Source organism: Ambystoma mexicanum, chromosome 3q (assembly GCF_040938575.1).
Source record: "Ambystoma mexicanum isolate Mex_15411 chromosome 3q, UKY_AmexF1_1, whole genome shotgun sequence".
Lineage (NCBI taxonomy): Eukaryota > Metazoa > Chordata > Amphibia > Caudata > Ambystomatidae > Ambystoma > Ambystoma mexicanum.
Genome location: NC_090926.1, coordinates 772,931,880 through 772,949,176, shown reverse-complemented (window position 1 = coordinate 772,949,176; position 17,297 = coordinate 772,931,880). Strand labels below are relative to the sequence as shown.

Sequence of the window (17,297 nt, the reverse complement as noted above, 5' to 3'; positions counted from 1 at the left end):
CCGACATTAGCCACTGTTAGTAGCCTAATGCGGTAAATGCATATATGCGAACTAGAAATATAGCAAAACATTTAAAAATGTAACTGCTGCCATCAGCTCATCTTTAGGCACATTTAAAAGTAACCAAAATTCCCTTTGGTGAAGGTCTAGCGTGATACAAAAGTATCCCCATTGCGCTGCATTAAAAGATGCTGTGTGCAATATGAAAAAGTTACCAAACAGATAGCATGTCAAAAGGCAAATGGGAAACATAGTTTCCCGGTACTGACAGTCTGAAGGACTAGTCAGTTTCCCCATTGCAAATGAACAAAAAAGGCCAGTGAAATGAAGCTGAAGACTTTACTTCTCTGTAAAGTGTCAGGACAGGGTGTTAAACAAAAGCAAAAGGTTTGGGAGTCCATAAAATATGGAGGCAAAGTTGCCTAAAAGAGAGGTTTTCCAAACACCTAGATTTTGGTATGGTGGCTAGTAGTTCACATCATTATTAAAGCCACATCTGATTTGTATCATACCAGTGTCAACCCTGTGAACTAGCTACGAGAGGCTGTGTGATATACAGAAAGCCTGTCTGCATTTCAGTGAATGAGACAAAAGGCAGGATGCCTGTCCCTGTTGACTTTTCTGGGTGTATGGGTAAATCCTCCCTGCCAGACACAGGAGCTCCCACTAGGAGATCTCTGGAAAGCCTTGCTTTAACGTGGCACTTCCATATCAAAGGCCTGCCTCACACTAGGGGGTTGCACATCAGAGAGACTTTGAAGCTACAGGCTTGAGAAGCGGGCGGAGTTAGGGCAGTCAGAGGGAACAAGGGGACTTGAGGAAGGGTTCCTCCATCTTGTTTTTTCTGTGGACTTCTCCCTCCTTTCAGTCCCCTCCAATTCCTGGGGAACATGGCACTGTGGATATGACATCGGAAACAAGGGTCCCTTGTCTCAGGGACAGGGACTAGACACCTTAAAGCATCCAATCCCCTGTGACCTTTTACCTATGAAAGAGGGGTTGTCCCCTTGGATTTGCGACCTTCAAGGACATCAGGAAAAATTAATCTGGAACCTTTTGAAAAAGCAGTCCTTTCCGAAGCCTTCTGCTAGAGGAGACGACAGATGTTCCTAGGCAGTCAAGCTCTGCTTCCTACACATCCACATGGCACATTGGAGCTGGCTTTCCTGAGGACCAAGGCATGCCACCCTGCTAGCAACCTTGTCCTGGGGCCTCCTGTAGTGGCTCTGCTTTTGAACCACCAGGAGCAGCAGTGCTGCCTTTGGCACTCGCCTTCAAACTTCGAAACGCCACACATCCTTCGAACCGGTTGGGCAATGCTTGAGCAATGCAGTGTCCGTCACCTTTTCGGCTCGAGAACCAATGCACTGTGCAGATGACTTTGAACCGCTCGACCTGAACTAGCGGTCCTCATAGTTTCAAACTGCACTTAATCGTCGAATCCTGGCTATCCATCACCCTGCATCACTCAACGCCCCCTTCAGACCGCATGGAGCACCTCTCAACCTGAACTCTACATTGATTCACCTCCTTTAAATCTGGTTCGACCCGTAAGCATCCCATCTCAAAGCATGTTTCGACCCTGTCGAACTGCCTGAGAACTGGAATCAGATACTATTGAACGCCGCTGTCCCCTTGGTCCATTTAGGGAGCCATAGTGACTGGTGAAAGCCCTTGGCGCATCCTATTTCTGAAGAGCATATCCTATAAGTGACATTGGGCTTCATTACTGGTCCGGCGGTAACCCTGCCGGTGCTACCGTCGGTAACCGTGCTGTGCTACCGGCAGGTTGCGGCTGGACCCGTAAAAAATTACTGGTGCCTGACTTCCCGGTTCCACTGGGCTATTACAAGTCCGGTGGCCCAGAAGTCAGGCGTCGGTAATTGTGTTACTCCCCATTCCCATAGAGTCCTATAGGACTCTATGGGAGTGGGGACACAGAAGCACTGGCACTGTTGTTAACGGTGCCGGTGTTTCCGTGACGCCTTTGCCTACCATGACCGATGTGCCCGGCAGGGTCAGACCTGTCGGGCACAGCCGCTCTGGCAGGCAAACCCGTAGTTTGCCGGTCCAGAAACAAGGGTGCCGGTGATCTTACCGGCACCCTTATTTCCGGACCGGCAAACTCGGCATGAGGCCCATTGATGCAATTCTTGACGTTTTTCTCCCTGCTGAAGTACCCAGAGTGCTTACACATACCTGTTCTGCATTTTCCTGCGTTCTTTTACAGGGGTGGGGTTTGTGCAGTGTTTAACTATCTGTATGATTGATGTGTTTAATTGAAGTATATACATTTGTATAGAATCTTGATTGGACATTTTTACTTTGACCTGTTGTTCTATTGCTGTGTGTTGCTACTATCTCATATTCACAGCCCTTCTAAGAGTATAGCCTTCCCTCGGCCCACGTTACCACAAAAGGTGAAGGAGGGATATCTCTTAGCTTTGCCTATTTTATCTTTATGATTGGTATCACTGTTATTTTTTAGAGTTTGAAACCTGAGTAGACTCTTTTAGCCACTAGTAGTAGCTGTTTCCTCAAATGACTCCTTTGTACCCCCGTGTGAAACAAGACTGCTCTGTGAGTGTTTTGGACTAACTTGGTGGAAACTCTGTGCACAAACTACTTGTTTGGATTGATGAAAAACTCACTGGAGGGCCTTCAAAAACTCTGCCTAACACTCAACCGCCCCACAGAAAATAGAACTGGATTTATAGAAGGAAAGAAAAAGGAAGTCATAAAAAGAACACAGAATATGCTGTTAAGTCGTCAGCTTAGAAAATAAAATCTGATTCCTCATCACACGCGTCCTTGTTAACACCTATTATCTGAATTCATTCATACAAACAAGGTACAGTGCTGGACCTGATGACTAGATAGCGATAGCATGCAATTCTATAATCGACATCAAGGCAAAAAATGTAATTTGCGAGTACATTATTTAGTTCCACTTCCTCCATGCCTTCCCGTCCTTCCCTGGTTAGGAAAGTGTTTAGGGTGCTTCTCCCTCCACGATACATTTGTGCCATACTCAAAATGACCACCCGTAAATAGAGAGGCTTTACAGTCTTAAGGGGATTGTTTCCTTTCTTCCTACAGTGGTTTTAAACCAGCTGTGATCTTCCTGTTATGTTCCTTCTGAGACATAATTTATGCTTCTCTTGCAGTGTTTCTCTACTAGGGAAGCCCCCTGATGGTTCCATCATGACGGTAGCAACCGGAAAAAACTTGACTACCATTCCCAGAAAGGTAAGAAATGGCTCCAACTCTCATTGATTAACTGTAGTGCCAATAGAACCGTTACAGGAACATGCTGGAGGATCCTTTCACAGATGGGGCCTGAAAGTACTTACAACCACTGCTGGAGGGGGCTTACATTTCTGGATTGCTTTATCATTGTCCGTGCACTGCTAGAATCCCATTGAACTGCAGAGGCATAGCTAGGGGAGCATATGGCACTTCAGGGGCACCTCTGCTGAAAACTCACATTGCTGGAGTCTATTAGCATTGACCAGGCATTGGCGAAGGGATGATCACAGCACTGAGGTCCTGTAGCACTGTTGGCACATAACTTGAGAATACTATTTCGGGTGGGTGGGGTCTGTTTTGGTAACTGGCCACTTTGTAGAGAATGCTCACACTTCCTGCATGCTATGGCATAGACCGGTTACTGGTAGGTGACGCTTACTGTTCTAGTCCTATAGCATTGACAGCACTGCTGGAAACGGCTCCCTCGTGGGGTCTGTCACATGGTTGGATCAACACATAAAAGAACAGACTTAAGCAATAGGCCCCGAGCAGGTAATAGCCAAGGCCCATAGTTACAGGCAGTCTCTGGGGCATTACCTGAAGCAGTAATGCCCTCCCTGCTCGGGGGTTATTGCTATTGGTACCCCGGCCCACAAGACCGGGTTACTAAAAGCAATTATTTTCAACAGAAAAAGAGAACAAAAATGGCCACCAAGGAAGGGGAAACTAAGTCTGTTCTCCCTTTCCATGGCGGCCATTGAACATAGCAAACATAAAAAAAATAAACTAACAAAACGGCTGCCATGGAACGGGAGAAGGGACTACACCTAGTCCATTCTCCCTTTCCATGGTGGTGTGTCTCAGATCAGGAGCAAACGCGCCAGGGATAGAAGTGTACCCGCTGCATCTGCTCCGAACCGGAATTAATAAGTAGGTCGGGTGGAGGGAGGTAAATATGAGGTAAAGGGGTGTGGGTGAGGCAAATGAGGGGGGAAACTCATTTCCCGGTGGGAGGAGATGGCCTCCAGCCCTGAGGAGTCTTAGGGTGGTGGGATTACGGTCTGGTAACGCCCACGTTCCGAGCCTCCCCATTGGCTGGGAGGCTGTCACACCCCCTCACTGGGTACTAAAAAGGTACATTAGGTATATTAGGAACTGTGTAGAAATTGGGTCCACAATAACAAAATGGTAGGGTCTGAGCTAAAGTAACATTTTCGGGATGGTGCTTATCCATTATAACTTAGTAGAAAAATCAGAAAAATAATGCTTTTTGGGGGTGGATAAAGTGTCCAAAGAAAATAACTCTCCGGTTTCATTAAACCCAGTTTGTGTTCTCTTTCTCTTTGATCTAAACTTTTCCTGCGCTTCTTGGGTGTCTGGCCACAAGTGCAGACATCCAGCTGTCTGCCACCTTCTCCTTTTCACTATTGTTCTTGTGCATTCATGCTGATATAAAATCTCTTCCACTCCTTCTCCACACTTCTCTCCACCGCCTCAACTGTCCTCTGTGTTTAACCTATTACCTCTATTTACTTCTATTACCTCCCTTTTCTCCTGTCTGTTCCTCCAACAACTCTTTCACAAACTCATTCGGCCTCCTTACAAGTTGATCAGTCTGGTAAAAAATTGCTGCAACACCCAACTACAAGTTGGGCGTAGAGGAGGAGGATTCACTTCTAGCTAAGTGCTGGAAGTAAATCCGACTCCTTTCTGCCAAAAAAAATCAACATCGGCATTCTTACCGCTGGCGGAATTACAGCCTGCAGTAATTCTGCTGAAATCCCCATGGAGTCCTATGGACTCCAGTTGATGGGGACAACCACCAACTCCCACCACTTGCAATCCGGCGGTAATTCCGCTGGACCAATTGGCGGTAACGGTAATTCTGTTTGGTAGTATCTCTGTGGATTTACTGCTGAGATACCACCAAACTTGTTGTGAGGCCAATTATTATCTCTTTCCCTTATCCATTTTCTTGTCCACCTGTCCTGGTCCGGTAATGGTTTACTCCTCCTCCATTAGCCTCCCTATCCACTTCTCTGGTTCAGTGCCTTCCAGTGTTCTGGGCCATTCAGTCATCAGTCTCTTGGCCCTTCTTCTTTTTGCCCGCCTGGTTCCTTCTCCCTACCCACCTGGACCTTTTCCCTCCTGGCCTGCCTGGGTCTCTCTCACCTCTGCCCGCCTAGCCCTTTCTCCTCCATCCCTCCCTGCCTGGGTCTTTCTCCTCTCTCTCTATCTGCCCCCACTCTGGCCCTACCCTATGGCTGGACTCTCACCCCCTAACCACTCTCAGCTGTATGAGTGTGATGTCCTTAGCTGGTGACCACTGTATTTCTCCTGTTCGGCCTCCTGATTCAGGTCCTGCTGTTTCCCTGTATGGTTTTAAATCAGGTTTCTGAGAAGGGGAGCCGAGTGTGCATGAGTGTCAGGATCTGTGGGCTCTCTGCTCCTCTTTTCCCCTACAGGGTAGGCTTGTCTATGGTGGCAATCTGACAAGCTCCTGCCTCCCTCATGTGGCATGGTGTGGGTAGCCAAAGAAATTTAGACTGCTGGATTGCTCTAGTACTGATATGTTAGTTCTTGGAGGAAGCTCACATGAGAGGAGACTTAGGGCACTGACAAGAGAATGATGGAGGTAAGATTCCATTGCTGTAGGGTGTGGTTGGGAGGATAAGTCCACTGTGCGGGCCCTGCTACAGTGTAGGGGAGGAAGACATGGACTTGGACTGTTATCTTTCATTAGTCTGGTCCCTAAAGGTGTCTCCTGCTTTTTTCCTCAGACACAGCACTACTTCCTTCTTTGCTTCCTTGTCAAGTTCTCTGCCACAGTCATCTCCTGCCTCGTCTGCTTCTGGTTCTCACTGCAAGAGTTCTGCGAAATCTCCAGAAGCCTCAACCAAACCAACTGTTCCACCATCATGATGCACAGGTACTAGGGATGAACTTCCTTCATTGGATCACAAATGCCTTGAACAGTGAATCCCCTCTTTCTCACAATGCAGACCCTGTCTACCTTACAACTCCCACTGCCCTTCACTATAGTGGGCTGCCCTCTGATCCCTCAGTGGTCCATTTGAATCACTGTGCTGGAGGCTTTATACCTCCTTTCCCATCCCAGAGATGCATGTGCCCAATACTGGAAGGGTTGCCCAAATCAAATATACACAGAACTACCTTGAACTAGCTGAGGTTCTCATTCCTTCTCCTAGAGCTTCCTGCACCTCACACAGGAACTGTGTTCTCTCTCTATCTATCCCTGGCACACTCTCCCTCTTTTTCTCTCTCCCGTTCTATGTCTCTTTCTTTGTCCATCTCTCTCCCCCGCTCTCTTTAATTCTTCCCCTCTTAACTCTTTCTTCCCCGTCTCTCTGCCCGCCTCCCACTCAAGCCTAGCACACCCTCCAACATTGGTGCTCGTCTCAGCACTTTCAATGGATTGCTTTTCTCCCACAAATTCCTCATCTGATATCCTCATCCAGCTCTGCTTTTGGTCAAAAGTTTATTATCATAATTTAGTTATTGCTTTGCTTTCTGGTTACTTTATTCCTTTGCTTACAGAACAGGCCTGAGACTTATGCTCCAATACTGCCTGTACCTTTTGCTTTTCCATTTTATCAGGACACTGTATTTTGGTTTTTGCTGTTTTGATAAAGAAAGCGGTGTGCAATAATAATAAAAACTGCACCTCAAAAAAAGTGGTTTCTCTTAATAACATAGAGCACCCTCATACAATACAATTTATATTGTCTTGTCCACCCCCAGGGGGTTCTAGATTACATCACTAGGAGGAATCATTGGTGTATTGTTGCATACACCACCAATTTCAATATAATTAACTACATACAAAAGTTATAGTATGTCTCAACTTTGCTAGGCCGCTACCCCTCTCTGTGACATACTGCTTACCTCAGCCTTAGGTTCCTCCATTGTGGGCTGCCCCTCTAGTTTACCTACCTTCGATACAGTTCTTACTGTACTATGGGTCTATTTGAAACATTTACATTGAAGCCTGTTTTTCTCACTTAGGGCTTCATTGTACTAACTTTGTTGTTAAATTTAGCACTGATTTGCTACCCACGACAACCTTTAGTTCACGGGGGGGTTCCCTTACCCCCCCTTTTCCCTGCACTTTCTCCCACCCCCATACCATCCCGCCCATTTTGCACAATGGAACAGATATTTAGTTTTTCAGAGGACCAAACCAATGAAATCATTAGAGGTCCCTCACTTTTCAACATGCTGGGACCACTACTGATGACATCATCTACAGCGTCAGGAGACGCACAAACTAAAGAAAAAGTGCTTCCGGACGGAAGTACATGGTCATTTTTTGAGAGACTACTTGAAAACCAATATGGTGCCGATACGACTAACGATTCGAAATGAGCCAAGACCAAGAGTACATGCTCGGCTTTAGCCAAATTGCTACAAAATGCAGCCGGGACCTAATGGTTCTAACGATCACCACGGCACAACAGATTCATCTTAAAATCAAAATAGAATTGGAAAATGAAGAAAAGAAATTCCTTAATGACAATGCATTACATTAACGCATGTGAAAAGCGTAAGGAAATAAATAAGGCCCTGGACCAATTTATGGCGGACACTCTGGAGAAAAAGCATAAAAAATTGGCTAAGGCTATGGCAACCTTCAAGGTAGAGAAAGTATACCCTTACCTGTCGGCAGATTACAACGAAAACAAACAGAAAGAGAGAGCACAGAACACAGCAGGTGCTGCCAGACAAAGAAAACGCTGGGTCACATTCTCGGACACTTCAAGCTCAGGCTCGGGTTCTGGAGACCCTAACCCTCAAATTTGGTAGAAACATGCAGCCTATACCACCATTTTTTCAACAACCACCGCCTTTTTTAGGGCAAGGGGGCCTCAACAACAACTTTTGAGGCCCCCCCACCGATGCCAACGTTCGGATACCCGCCGTGGCACAGACCAAGGGGACAACGTCGCAATCGGCGCCGCTAGCCACTCCGGATATACTACAAGTCTGCAATCTCTCTGAGGAAAATCTAACTAAAGAAGAACTAGCATTGCTCACAAAAGGCATCTCATATGTCCCAACCAACAACACTGATTGGTTTGGACTGGAAAATGAACTCCAACATTTCTTCAGATCCATTCGACTCAAGGCACACTTCCAAGACGCTGACCAGAAGAGGAAGACACGGGACTGAGACCTAAGTCCAACTACTGCCCCAATGACAATGATACAGAACCAGCCCTTATCACCTTCAAAAGATGTGTCAGACAAGAAGTTGCCAAAATTGGCCAAACACAGACCTCTATCAGACACAACCTGACTAATGGAGAACGTCAGGCTCTCAAACACCTATCCACGAACAACAAAATTGTGATCAAGGCTGCTGATAAAGGGGGAGGAATTGTGGTGCAAAGCATTTCACAATATAAAGAAATGGTGCTGACTCTACTCGATGAGAGAACCAATTACAGAGTACTGAGCAAAGATCCATCAGCCACAATCAAACAAGAAATCTCTTTGTGTACAGGCACGCCCGTGAATGCGACTGGATTACAGATAAGGAGGAACTTTTTCTCAATACCTCAGAAGAAAGAATACCAGCATTCTATGCACTCCCTAAGCTCCACAAAGACACCACCTCCATGCCCGGAAGACCGATTGTGTCTGGTTGCGGATCTATTCTTGAGCCCCTCTGCAAGTTTATTGATTTCTTCCTGAAACCACTATGCCAACTGACTCCCACCTACCTCAAGGACACGATGTCCACTATCAACTTGTTTGAAAACTTAACCTTCGACAGTGAGACTAATCCCCTGGTGACCCTGGATATATAAGCCCTTTACACCAGTATTCCACAAACGGCAGCCCTTAATTGCATACAGAACCATCTAACTCATCATATGGAACAAGAACAGGTTCCAGTCAATTTCATCCTGGAATTACTGGAAATAGCCCTGACCAAGAACTTCTCTATGTTTGACGAAACCTTCTATCTTCAAGTTTCTGGGACAGCTATGGGGGCAGCTTTCGCCCCAAGCCTTGCCATAATCTTTATGGCAGAATTTGAAGCAATCCATGTCCTCACTCAGCAGAACCCATTCTTTACCAACATTAAACGATGGTACAGATACATTGATTACATTATTTTTGTTTGGAGGGGTACAGCCAACATGCTTATGGCCTTTTATGAATGGCTCAATGCCAGATCCACTGACCTTCAATTTACCATCACCAGCAGTGCGACAACTATTAACTTCCTGGACCTTTCAATCAAAGTGGAGAAGGGTAAACTTACTTGCACCCTCTTTAGAAAGGAAACCGACAGGAATTCCCTTCTTCACTACCGGAGCAATCACCCACAAAGTCTCAAGACTAATCTCCTATTCGGACAGTTTCTCAGGCTCAGACGCAACAGCTCTGACATTCGTCAATACCAATATCATGCAGAAATTCTGGAATCCAAACTTACAGCACGAGGGTACCCAAAGAAATTACTCAGAAAGACCAGAAAAAGAGTTCGCTGTATCCCCCGTGAAACACTGCTTGAGCCCAAAGTTAGAGACACAGAGAACACCAGAATTACCTGTGTGACTACATTTGGACCCAACACCAATAGGATCAAGAGCAATACTGGCCACTGATCCACCAAGTCTTACCTCGAGAACCTCCACCACGCATGGCCCTTAAACGCTCTAAAAATATCACTGAATGGCTGACACATGCCACACTCCCAAAAAAGACTCTCAGAACAGGGCTCTGGAATCTAAGAAATCACAGGCCACTACCCGTGCAGGGCATGCACAGTCTGCCGCTTCACTGACAAAGTAAAGACCTTCAAAATCCAAGGCAAGGACTGGACGTTACGCCAGCACACCAACTGCAAAACACCCAATGTCATTTACGTAATCGAATGCCCTTGTGGTCTCCGTTATGTAGGCCAGACCAGCAGACCAATACAGAAACGAATTGTGGAACATCGGTCGAGGATCAGATGTCGGACCCTTACAGCATCACTGGTCCCACATTTCCTTGAACTACAGCACAACCAGTGTTAGGCAGAAACCTATGCAGTTCCTTTAGGAACCACTGCAAAATGTTTAAGACTACAGGTGTTAGCAGTAAACCCAATTGGTAGCAGTCTGTACCACCCAGATTTACCTGGTAGCTGTGGCTGAGCAGTCAGACTTCTCTCAAGAAGAGTTAGGCAGTATATACAGTATACACAATAGGGCCAAAAATACAGTAGCACAAGCAAACACTGACCAGAGCTTTGGAATAAAAGTATATAATTATTTATTTAAAAACACACTTGTAAAAATACACTGGCAATAATATATCAAGCAAGTTCAAACACAGTCATTAGAAGTATATACACCTCACTGATTAATTATTCGACAAGTCTTAGAAAAAGAAGACCACTTATTATCCACACAGAGGTGGGCGCTTAACCAAGATGGCACTCCAATAATTTTAAAAGGCAGAGTATGGAAATAACACAGTACCAACACTTTTAAGTACCCACCGATAGTTAGAAAGACAGGGTCTACTGTAGAGCAAAAAATTCATACGCCAGGCCCACTCTTGGAGAGAGCTAGGCGGAATGTGCCCAAGATCACACAGTTGAAGTACGCTTTAAAAGTCTTTGCAGATAGTTCAAAAAGAGTTGGATCAGTTCAGAAAGGTAATGTTAACGGGTCCGAGGTCACCCCAGGATAGAGAGTCAAGGATTTACGGGACACCTTGAACAGTCTGTTGCAAGGGAGACCAGGCGGGACACAGTACCTGAAATGGCAAGAAAGCTCCAGCGGGGCCAGTTGTTCCTGGCAGCGGGTGCAAGTCGGTGCTTCGTCCAGGGGAAGAGAAGATCTCGACGTGGATGAAAGCTGGAGGTCGTTGCACTGCCAGGGAAGACACCAGCCGCGGAGTTTCCCGATTAAAAGGTACTACCCTTTTATTCACGGTAGTGGTGAAGCGTGGCTATCCGGCCGCCGGGGTGCTCGGCACAGGCGATACGACCACGAGACGATCCAGGAAGGTGAAAAAGGCGAACTGGTTAACCCCACCAGCTCAAAAGAAGAAGACTCTCATGGAAGCAGATCTTCTCTGTCATTGGGAAGTGGTGAGTTCGGTTCACCAGGGCTCCACCGGTGGTGTCGTCGTTGCAGGTCGGCTCAGCTTCTCCCTCTTCGGATTCTTTAGGTCCTGTGGCGACTTCTGAAGTTCCAGTCCCCAAAGCCCTGCTTTTATGCAGAAAACCCCCATTCATCAGTCCTAGCTGTCACTCAAACATGCTAGGTGGTGAGCCGGGCGGCTCACCACTGGGCCAATCACACAAGAGTGCGACTTGAGTTGCCGAGGCAACTCAGTCCAGGGTGCCTATTCCCCCCTCCCACACATCCTGTAGACCCAGACAGAGTGGCACCACTTTTGGAGGCTTCTGTGCAGAAGCCCGCCAAAAGTGGAACAAAGGGCTCGACTTGGGTTGGAGTTACAGAGGCGAGCACAAACGCCATTTTAAAACCGAGTCCTGGCAAAAAGACCCAACCGGGGAATAAATATTAAATCAATAACCCGGCGGTATCTTTAACATTGCACCAAAAAAAGTGGTGCGTTTAAAATGAATGGGAAAATCCCATAGGAAATATTCTGGTGGAATATTTCGCTTGGTAACCACTGCCACCAGCCAGAAACTCAACAAGGGGGGACTGGACAGTGCCCCCTTGAAAAACAGACCCAGGGGCAATCGAATTACCCCTACCAGTACTTCCACAATATGTTGGTTTGTACTGGTTCTGTTCACAATTTAAGACTAGTAAAGTCAATGGTGACTTTACATGCCCTGGGAGACAGTAGTCAGTCCCAGGGTATGGAGTCTATGTTTGGGGGCCACTATGACACCCCTGTGTTACTGCACTGAGGGTGCTGTGTAACACACTTATCAAAAACACATGAAGCCCTATGGAGTAAAAGACCCCATAGCCCATAAAACACATTCAAAAGTCAAAGGACATTCTCAAATCATGCCTAAGAGTGGGAGAAAAAGAGTCTCACTCTTAGCAGGAGAAAAAATTAAACCCCAAAAATCCAGCAAAGCTGCTGGGGGACTCACTAGGTTTGGGAAATTAGCCTATACAGAGAATTCTCCCTAACAACCAGGACCAGCTCAAATGGTGGGTGCTTGAAAAAATACAGAATTCGGGGAACGTCACCAGCGCCCTGAACTACAAAGAAGCATGGTGGGTTTTCAAGTTACGCTCCATCGAAACATGCCTTAATGAGGCAGCACCATTGGACAATCGGTACTACTAAGGGGGTGTCTAGGATGCCCTTTATCCTACCCCCCATCTATTTCTTAAACCCCCCCCTACGATGCAACTTGCCTCCAGTTGCATCCCCCACCTCCTCTTACTGCAGTTATTGAGGATTTTGGTTGGAATTTTTTTCACTAATCCAACTGTAACGTAATGCTCGTTTGTTTAGCCAGCCACGAGTTACAAGGTAGCGGTTGTATCACCTTATTATACACTTGTAGCTTCTTATCTGTTCTTTCCCCACCCAGCCCCCCCTACCCCGCCTTTCGCCATTCTGGCAGCCTCTAACACGCCTGTGCACCAGGGCACTCGTGGACCCAGGTCCGTTTCCCACCAGCAGTTTATTATACTGCCTTATGCCCCTTCCACCAGCCACAGACCTACTGGACAGCACTGGTGACCGACAGTACAGGTCCCACACAGCGTCAGTTTGCAAGCACTCGTAAACACCCAGTGCTTGGCACCAAGAGCATGCGCACTGGTCCCCTCCAGTGGCTGGGTGGCTCTGCACTTCACTTTGCAGGGCGCACATATGGGCCTCCAGGTTACCTGGACTTAAAGGCCAAACCATCACGATTTACTGCCGCGGCTCGCTACTCTAAATTTCTTACTCTCATGCAGCCGGGCAGCTTTATCGTAAATTACAAACATGTGCCGTCTGCGCATGCGCACAGGAATAGTGTCTCGATGCACGGCCCGGTTGTGCATGCGGACAGGAACAGTGCCTCGGTGCGGGACCCGGACGCGCAGACTCTGCCCTTATACTCAGCTTTCATCCGACACCGAGCCCTGTAGCTGCGACTCCGGAGAGCTCCTCTCACTATTGAAGGTAAGACGCCACTTCACAGGAGAGCGCCCCAGCTCTCACTAACAAGACTGGTAGAACCCTCTTTAACACTCTACAACTGCATATTCCTAGCACAGAGGCACGCACTTTAACGGCATTTTTTTTTTTTTGCCTTCCCTTACAGAATCCACCTCCTGTCTTTCTCTACAGGGGTAAATCTTAAACCTACGGCCCCATAACTTATCTGTGCTGGGTCTACACTCCTGCAGCCCTCTACCTGCCTAGGGCTCTGGATGGGCATTAACTGACTCTGGCCACCACTATTGTTAACTACTGGAGGTTGTTTAGAAAACTTCACTTAACCACCAGGTAGGAACTTTGCCTAGCCTTCTGCTTCTTTTTCATGTTTGTACTATTAAGGACTGCACCAGCTCTGACATACACACTGGTGTTTTTCAGATACAAGGTGGGGCTCTGCCTTTCAATCCCACCCAGGGGCTGCACCTCCTGCCGCCTTCCAGTTGCTGATTGACCGCAGCTTTACAAGACAGAATTGTTGCCTATTCCTTTCCGCCCTTCTCTTCTTCTCCCCCGCCCCCGGACCCAAGATTCAGGTTGGCTTGTTTTTGTTGTTGTTTTTAATGAGAGGTTTTCTCTCTTTTAGCTATACAGGTCCCCCCTCTGTATATAGCACACTGTTACCACTTGTAGGTACAGGTTATTCCGTGAGTGTCTAACATCCACCCCCTTTTTGTGTTTACCACCTATAGGGAGATACAATCCTCTTTTGGCCCAGATGAAAGCACCCACCCTGGAAGCCGAAAAGTTCTAGGGTCCAGCACCACTACTGTTGACCCAACATACACCTTTGGGAATCTTTTGTTTCCTGACGTAGACCGACTGAGGATTGGTCACTCATAGATCTAAAAATTAGTGTACAACTGTATAGGACTCATAATTGACATTGCAAGGATAATTGCTCCTGACCTATATGAAAATGGACTAACACTCACCAGTCTGTCCTGCTTTGCTCTTGTTGCAGCATTCCCCGAACGGGGTAATATTATTTTTTTACTTTCAATTTTTTTTTTTTTGTAATTGATGCAACTGTATCTTTTATCATTGATGCCTCTGTTGTTTTTGGTAAATAATTTTGCCACTCAAATGATGATGTCATGCAGAGATTTGGTCAAAAGTTTATTATCATAATTTAGTTATTGCTTTGCTTTCTGGTTACTTTATTCCTTTGCTTGCAGAACAGGTCTGAGACGTATGCTCTATTACTGCCTGTACCTTTTGCTTTTCCATTTTATCAGGACACTATATTTTGGTTTTTGCTGTTTTGATAAAGAAAGCGGTGTGCAATAATAATAAAAACTGCACCTCAAAAAAAGTGGTTTCTCTTAATAACATGGAGCACACTCATACAATACAATTTATATTGTCTTGTCCACCCCCCAGGGGGTTCTAGATTACATCACTAGGATGACTCATTGGTGTATTGTTGCATACACCACCAATTTCAATATAATTAACTACATACAAAAGTTATAGCATGTCTCAACCTTGCTAGGCGGCTACCCCTCTCTGTGACGTACTGATCAGAAACTTTTCGACAGGTGGTGTAGTGGACTTCGACTCGGCCATCCATCCATCTTGCTTGTTGCTCGATCGTCTGCTCCGGACGGGAGGTCGGGCATCGTATATATACCTTGTCACTACGCCCCATAGCTTAGTTCCTTTTTTCCATGCGCTCGCACGGAACACGACATAGTCTTCAAGCATAAAACCTCGACCGTAATGTCCACTCCCTGGATTTCGGCTTTAAAAGGTGTACCGTCTGCCATTCCAAAATGTCAGTGACCAACCCACACAACATTTGTCTCTGGTGTCTGGGTACGAATCATGGCGGATGTGCGTCATACCCCAAGATGCATCCAAAATCCATTTGTGAGAGGGCCGCTAAACTTGCTTTGGGCCGACTGTCCCCGAAATCTGCATCAGGGTCGCTCGTCTGGTCATCCGAGGCGGAAGGTCTTAAGCCCGAAAAAGAGAAGGACAAGCATTGGCGGAAGAAAAAGCGATCACACTCGAGGAGCCACTCTTCCTCATCTTGATCGCATAAGAAAAAGGCGCCACTGCCATCTACTCCAGCTTGTCGTGGGAAAAAGGTAAGCCCGCGGCAGGGCCGACCACTCATGCCAAACAGCCGATGCCAGTGGCGTCGGAGAAGCCTTCGGGTTCCATGCCGAAAAAGGCATAGAAACCATCAACGTCCGGTCCTTCTCGAGAGCGTTGAGAGGCTGACGTTACCAACTTTATGGTAATAACCAAGCCTCAACTGGCGCTTATGGCCGTTCCATCATTGTCAAAAGAAAATCCCTCTTCATCCCTCTATCCAGGTTCTGATTCTTCGAGTCCATGGCACCATGGCATCGATTTTCGATGCCAACCAGGGCAATGACCAGGGGCACACCGGTCCCATGTATACAGGGTCGGAAGGTGTCAATTTTCTTTCCACGACCAAGCGGAATTGTTGGCATTAGCCCAAGGATTACACCACACCAGCAGCCTGGACACGTCCCCAGATGTCCAACTATAGCCGGGTCAGCTCTTCACACACACATGCTAAGTTTAGGGCCTTAGTGGAAGGGGTAGTAGACACCCTAGTTTTGAAGACCTTGTTTGCGCTTGTTCAGGGCTATGAATTGACGGACATATTAGATGAAGGTACAGTGACAGAACATAACATGCCACTTAATCTGGCAATTGCAGACCCCATAGACTCCTTGTGTTAACAGCCCTGCTTCATTCCCCCGGTCAACTCTTAACTTTACGGGGAAGTACAAGCCGGTAAGAGGAGATCCATCTTTCATGGCTTCTCACCCTTCTCTAGGGAGGCTTGTTGTGCATCCACTTTGAATCTGCCTCCTGACAGGGAAGGTAAAAAGTTGGATGCAATGGTCTTGAAGTTCTTTACTTCTGGCAGCATAGCGTTGAAAGTCACTGATGTGGCATGTGGTTTTGCAACATATTCTTTTGGTTTATGTAAAGCCGTGGGGCAGGCTACGCAATACATCCCCGAAGGTGAAATGCAGGATGGGTTTACACGGCTGGTGGAAGATGAGAAGGAGGTAGCCAAGCAGTCATGGCAAATGGGCCTGGACTTGGCCGACTGCGTTGGCCGTTCCATAGGGTAGTGTTAGAAAGGCAAGCCTATCTCAAAACCTCTGGCTTCTCCCTCAACATCCAGAATAGGCTACTGTACATGCCTTTCGAGGGAGAGTTTCTTTTTGGCCAGAAGGCTGATGACTCTTTAGAAAGGTTTAAGGAGTCTAAATTAGCTGCCAAAATCGCTGGGCCTAGCGCCGCCGGCCAAACCTACCTTCAGCTTTGCCTCTAGGGGCAGAGGCTACAGGCAGGAAAGGGCAGCTCCCACAAGCCAGGCAGAGGCAGAAGCGTGTCTAGCGCCCTGGAAGGGGCAGAGATGCTTCCAGAACAGTGGTGGGGGTGGCACCGCCCTGTAAGATGCTTTGATTCCCCCTTCCACAACCTACCGGTTGGTGGACAGTTAGCAGAAAATTGGCACCAGTGGCAGGAGAATACCTCTGATGCCTGAGCCCTGCCGCTCGTTTGGTGGGGTTACTGTATGCCCTTCTTAAGAAAACCACTGGACAGAACCTCAACACCACCGTTCCAACCGGGACTGGAGCTTTTGATTGATATTTTATTTCTTTCGCGCTTGTACACAAGTGTTTCAGAGCGCGACAAGGCAAGGGAGGGGAACAGGGGAGAACAAAACAGCGATCTTACTAGGCCCAGTGACATTGAGAACGCGCAAGTGCATGGGAGAGGGGGGAGGGGAAAAGTGCATGGAAAGGGGGCGAGGTGGAAAGTGCGAAGCAGAGGAGAAACGGATAAATAACAATAAATAAATAATAAAGGCAATAAAC

At 47.0% G+C, this 17,297-nt stretch overlaps 1 protein-coding gene across 5 annotated transcripts in view; it reads left to right on the top strand.

The window, feature by feature from the left end:
• Window positions 1–17,297, top strand: part of TMEM94 (transmembrane protein 94) — a 2,019,771-nt gene that overhangs the window by 1,891,396 nt on the left and 111,078 nt on the right. For all 5 annotated transcript variants that reach the window (XM_069654803.1, XM_069654805.1, XM_069654804.1 and 2 more), the window contains 2 exons: window positions 3,168–3,249; window positions 6,030–6,178. In XM_069654803.1, the coding sequence (XP_069510904.1) occupies window positions 3,168–3,249; window positions 6,030–6,178 (231 nt within the window). The remainder of the gene's footprint in view (window positions 1–3,167; window positions 3,250–6,029; window positions 6,179–17,297) is intronic.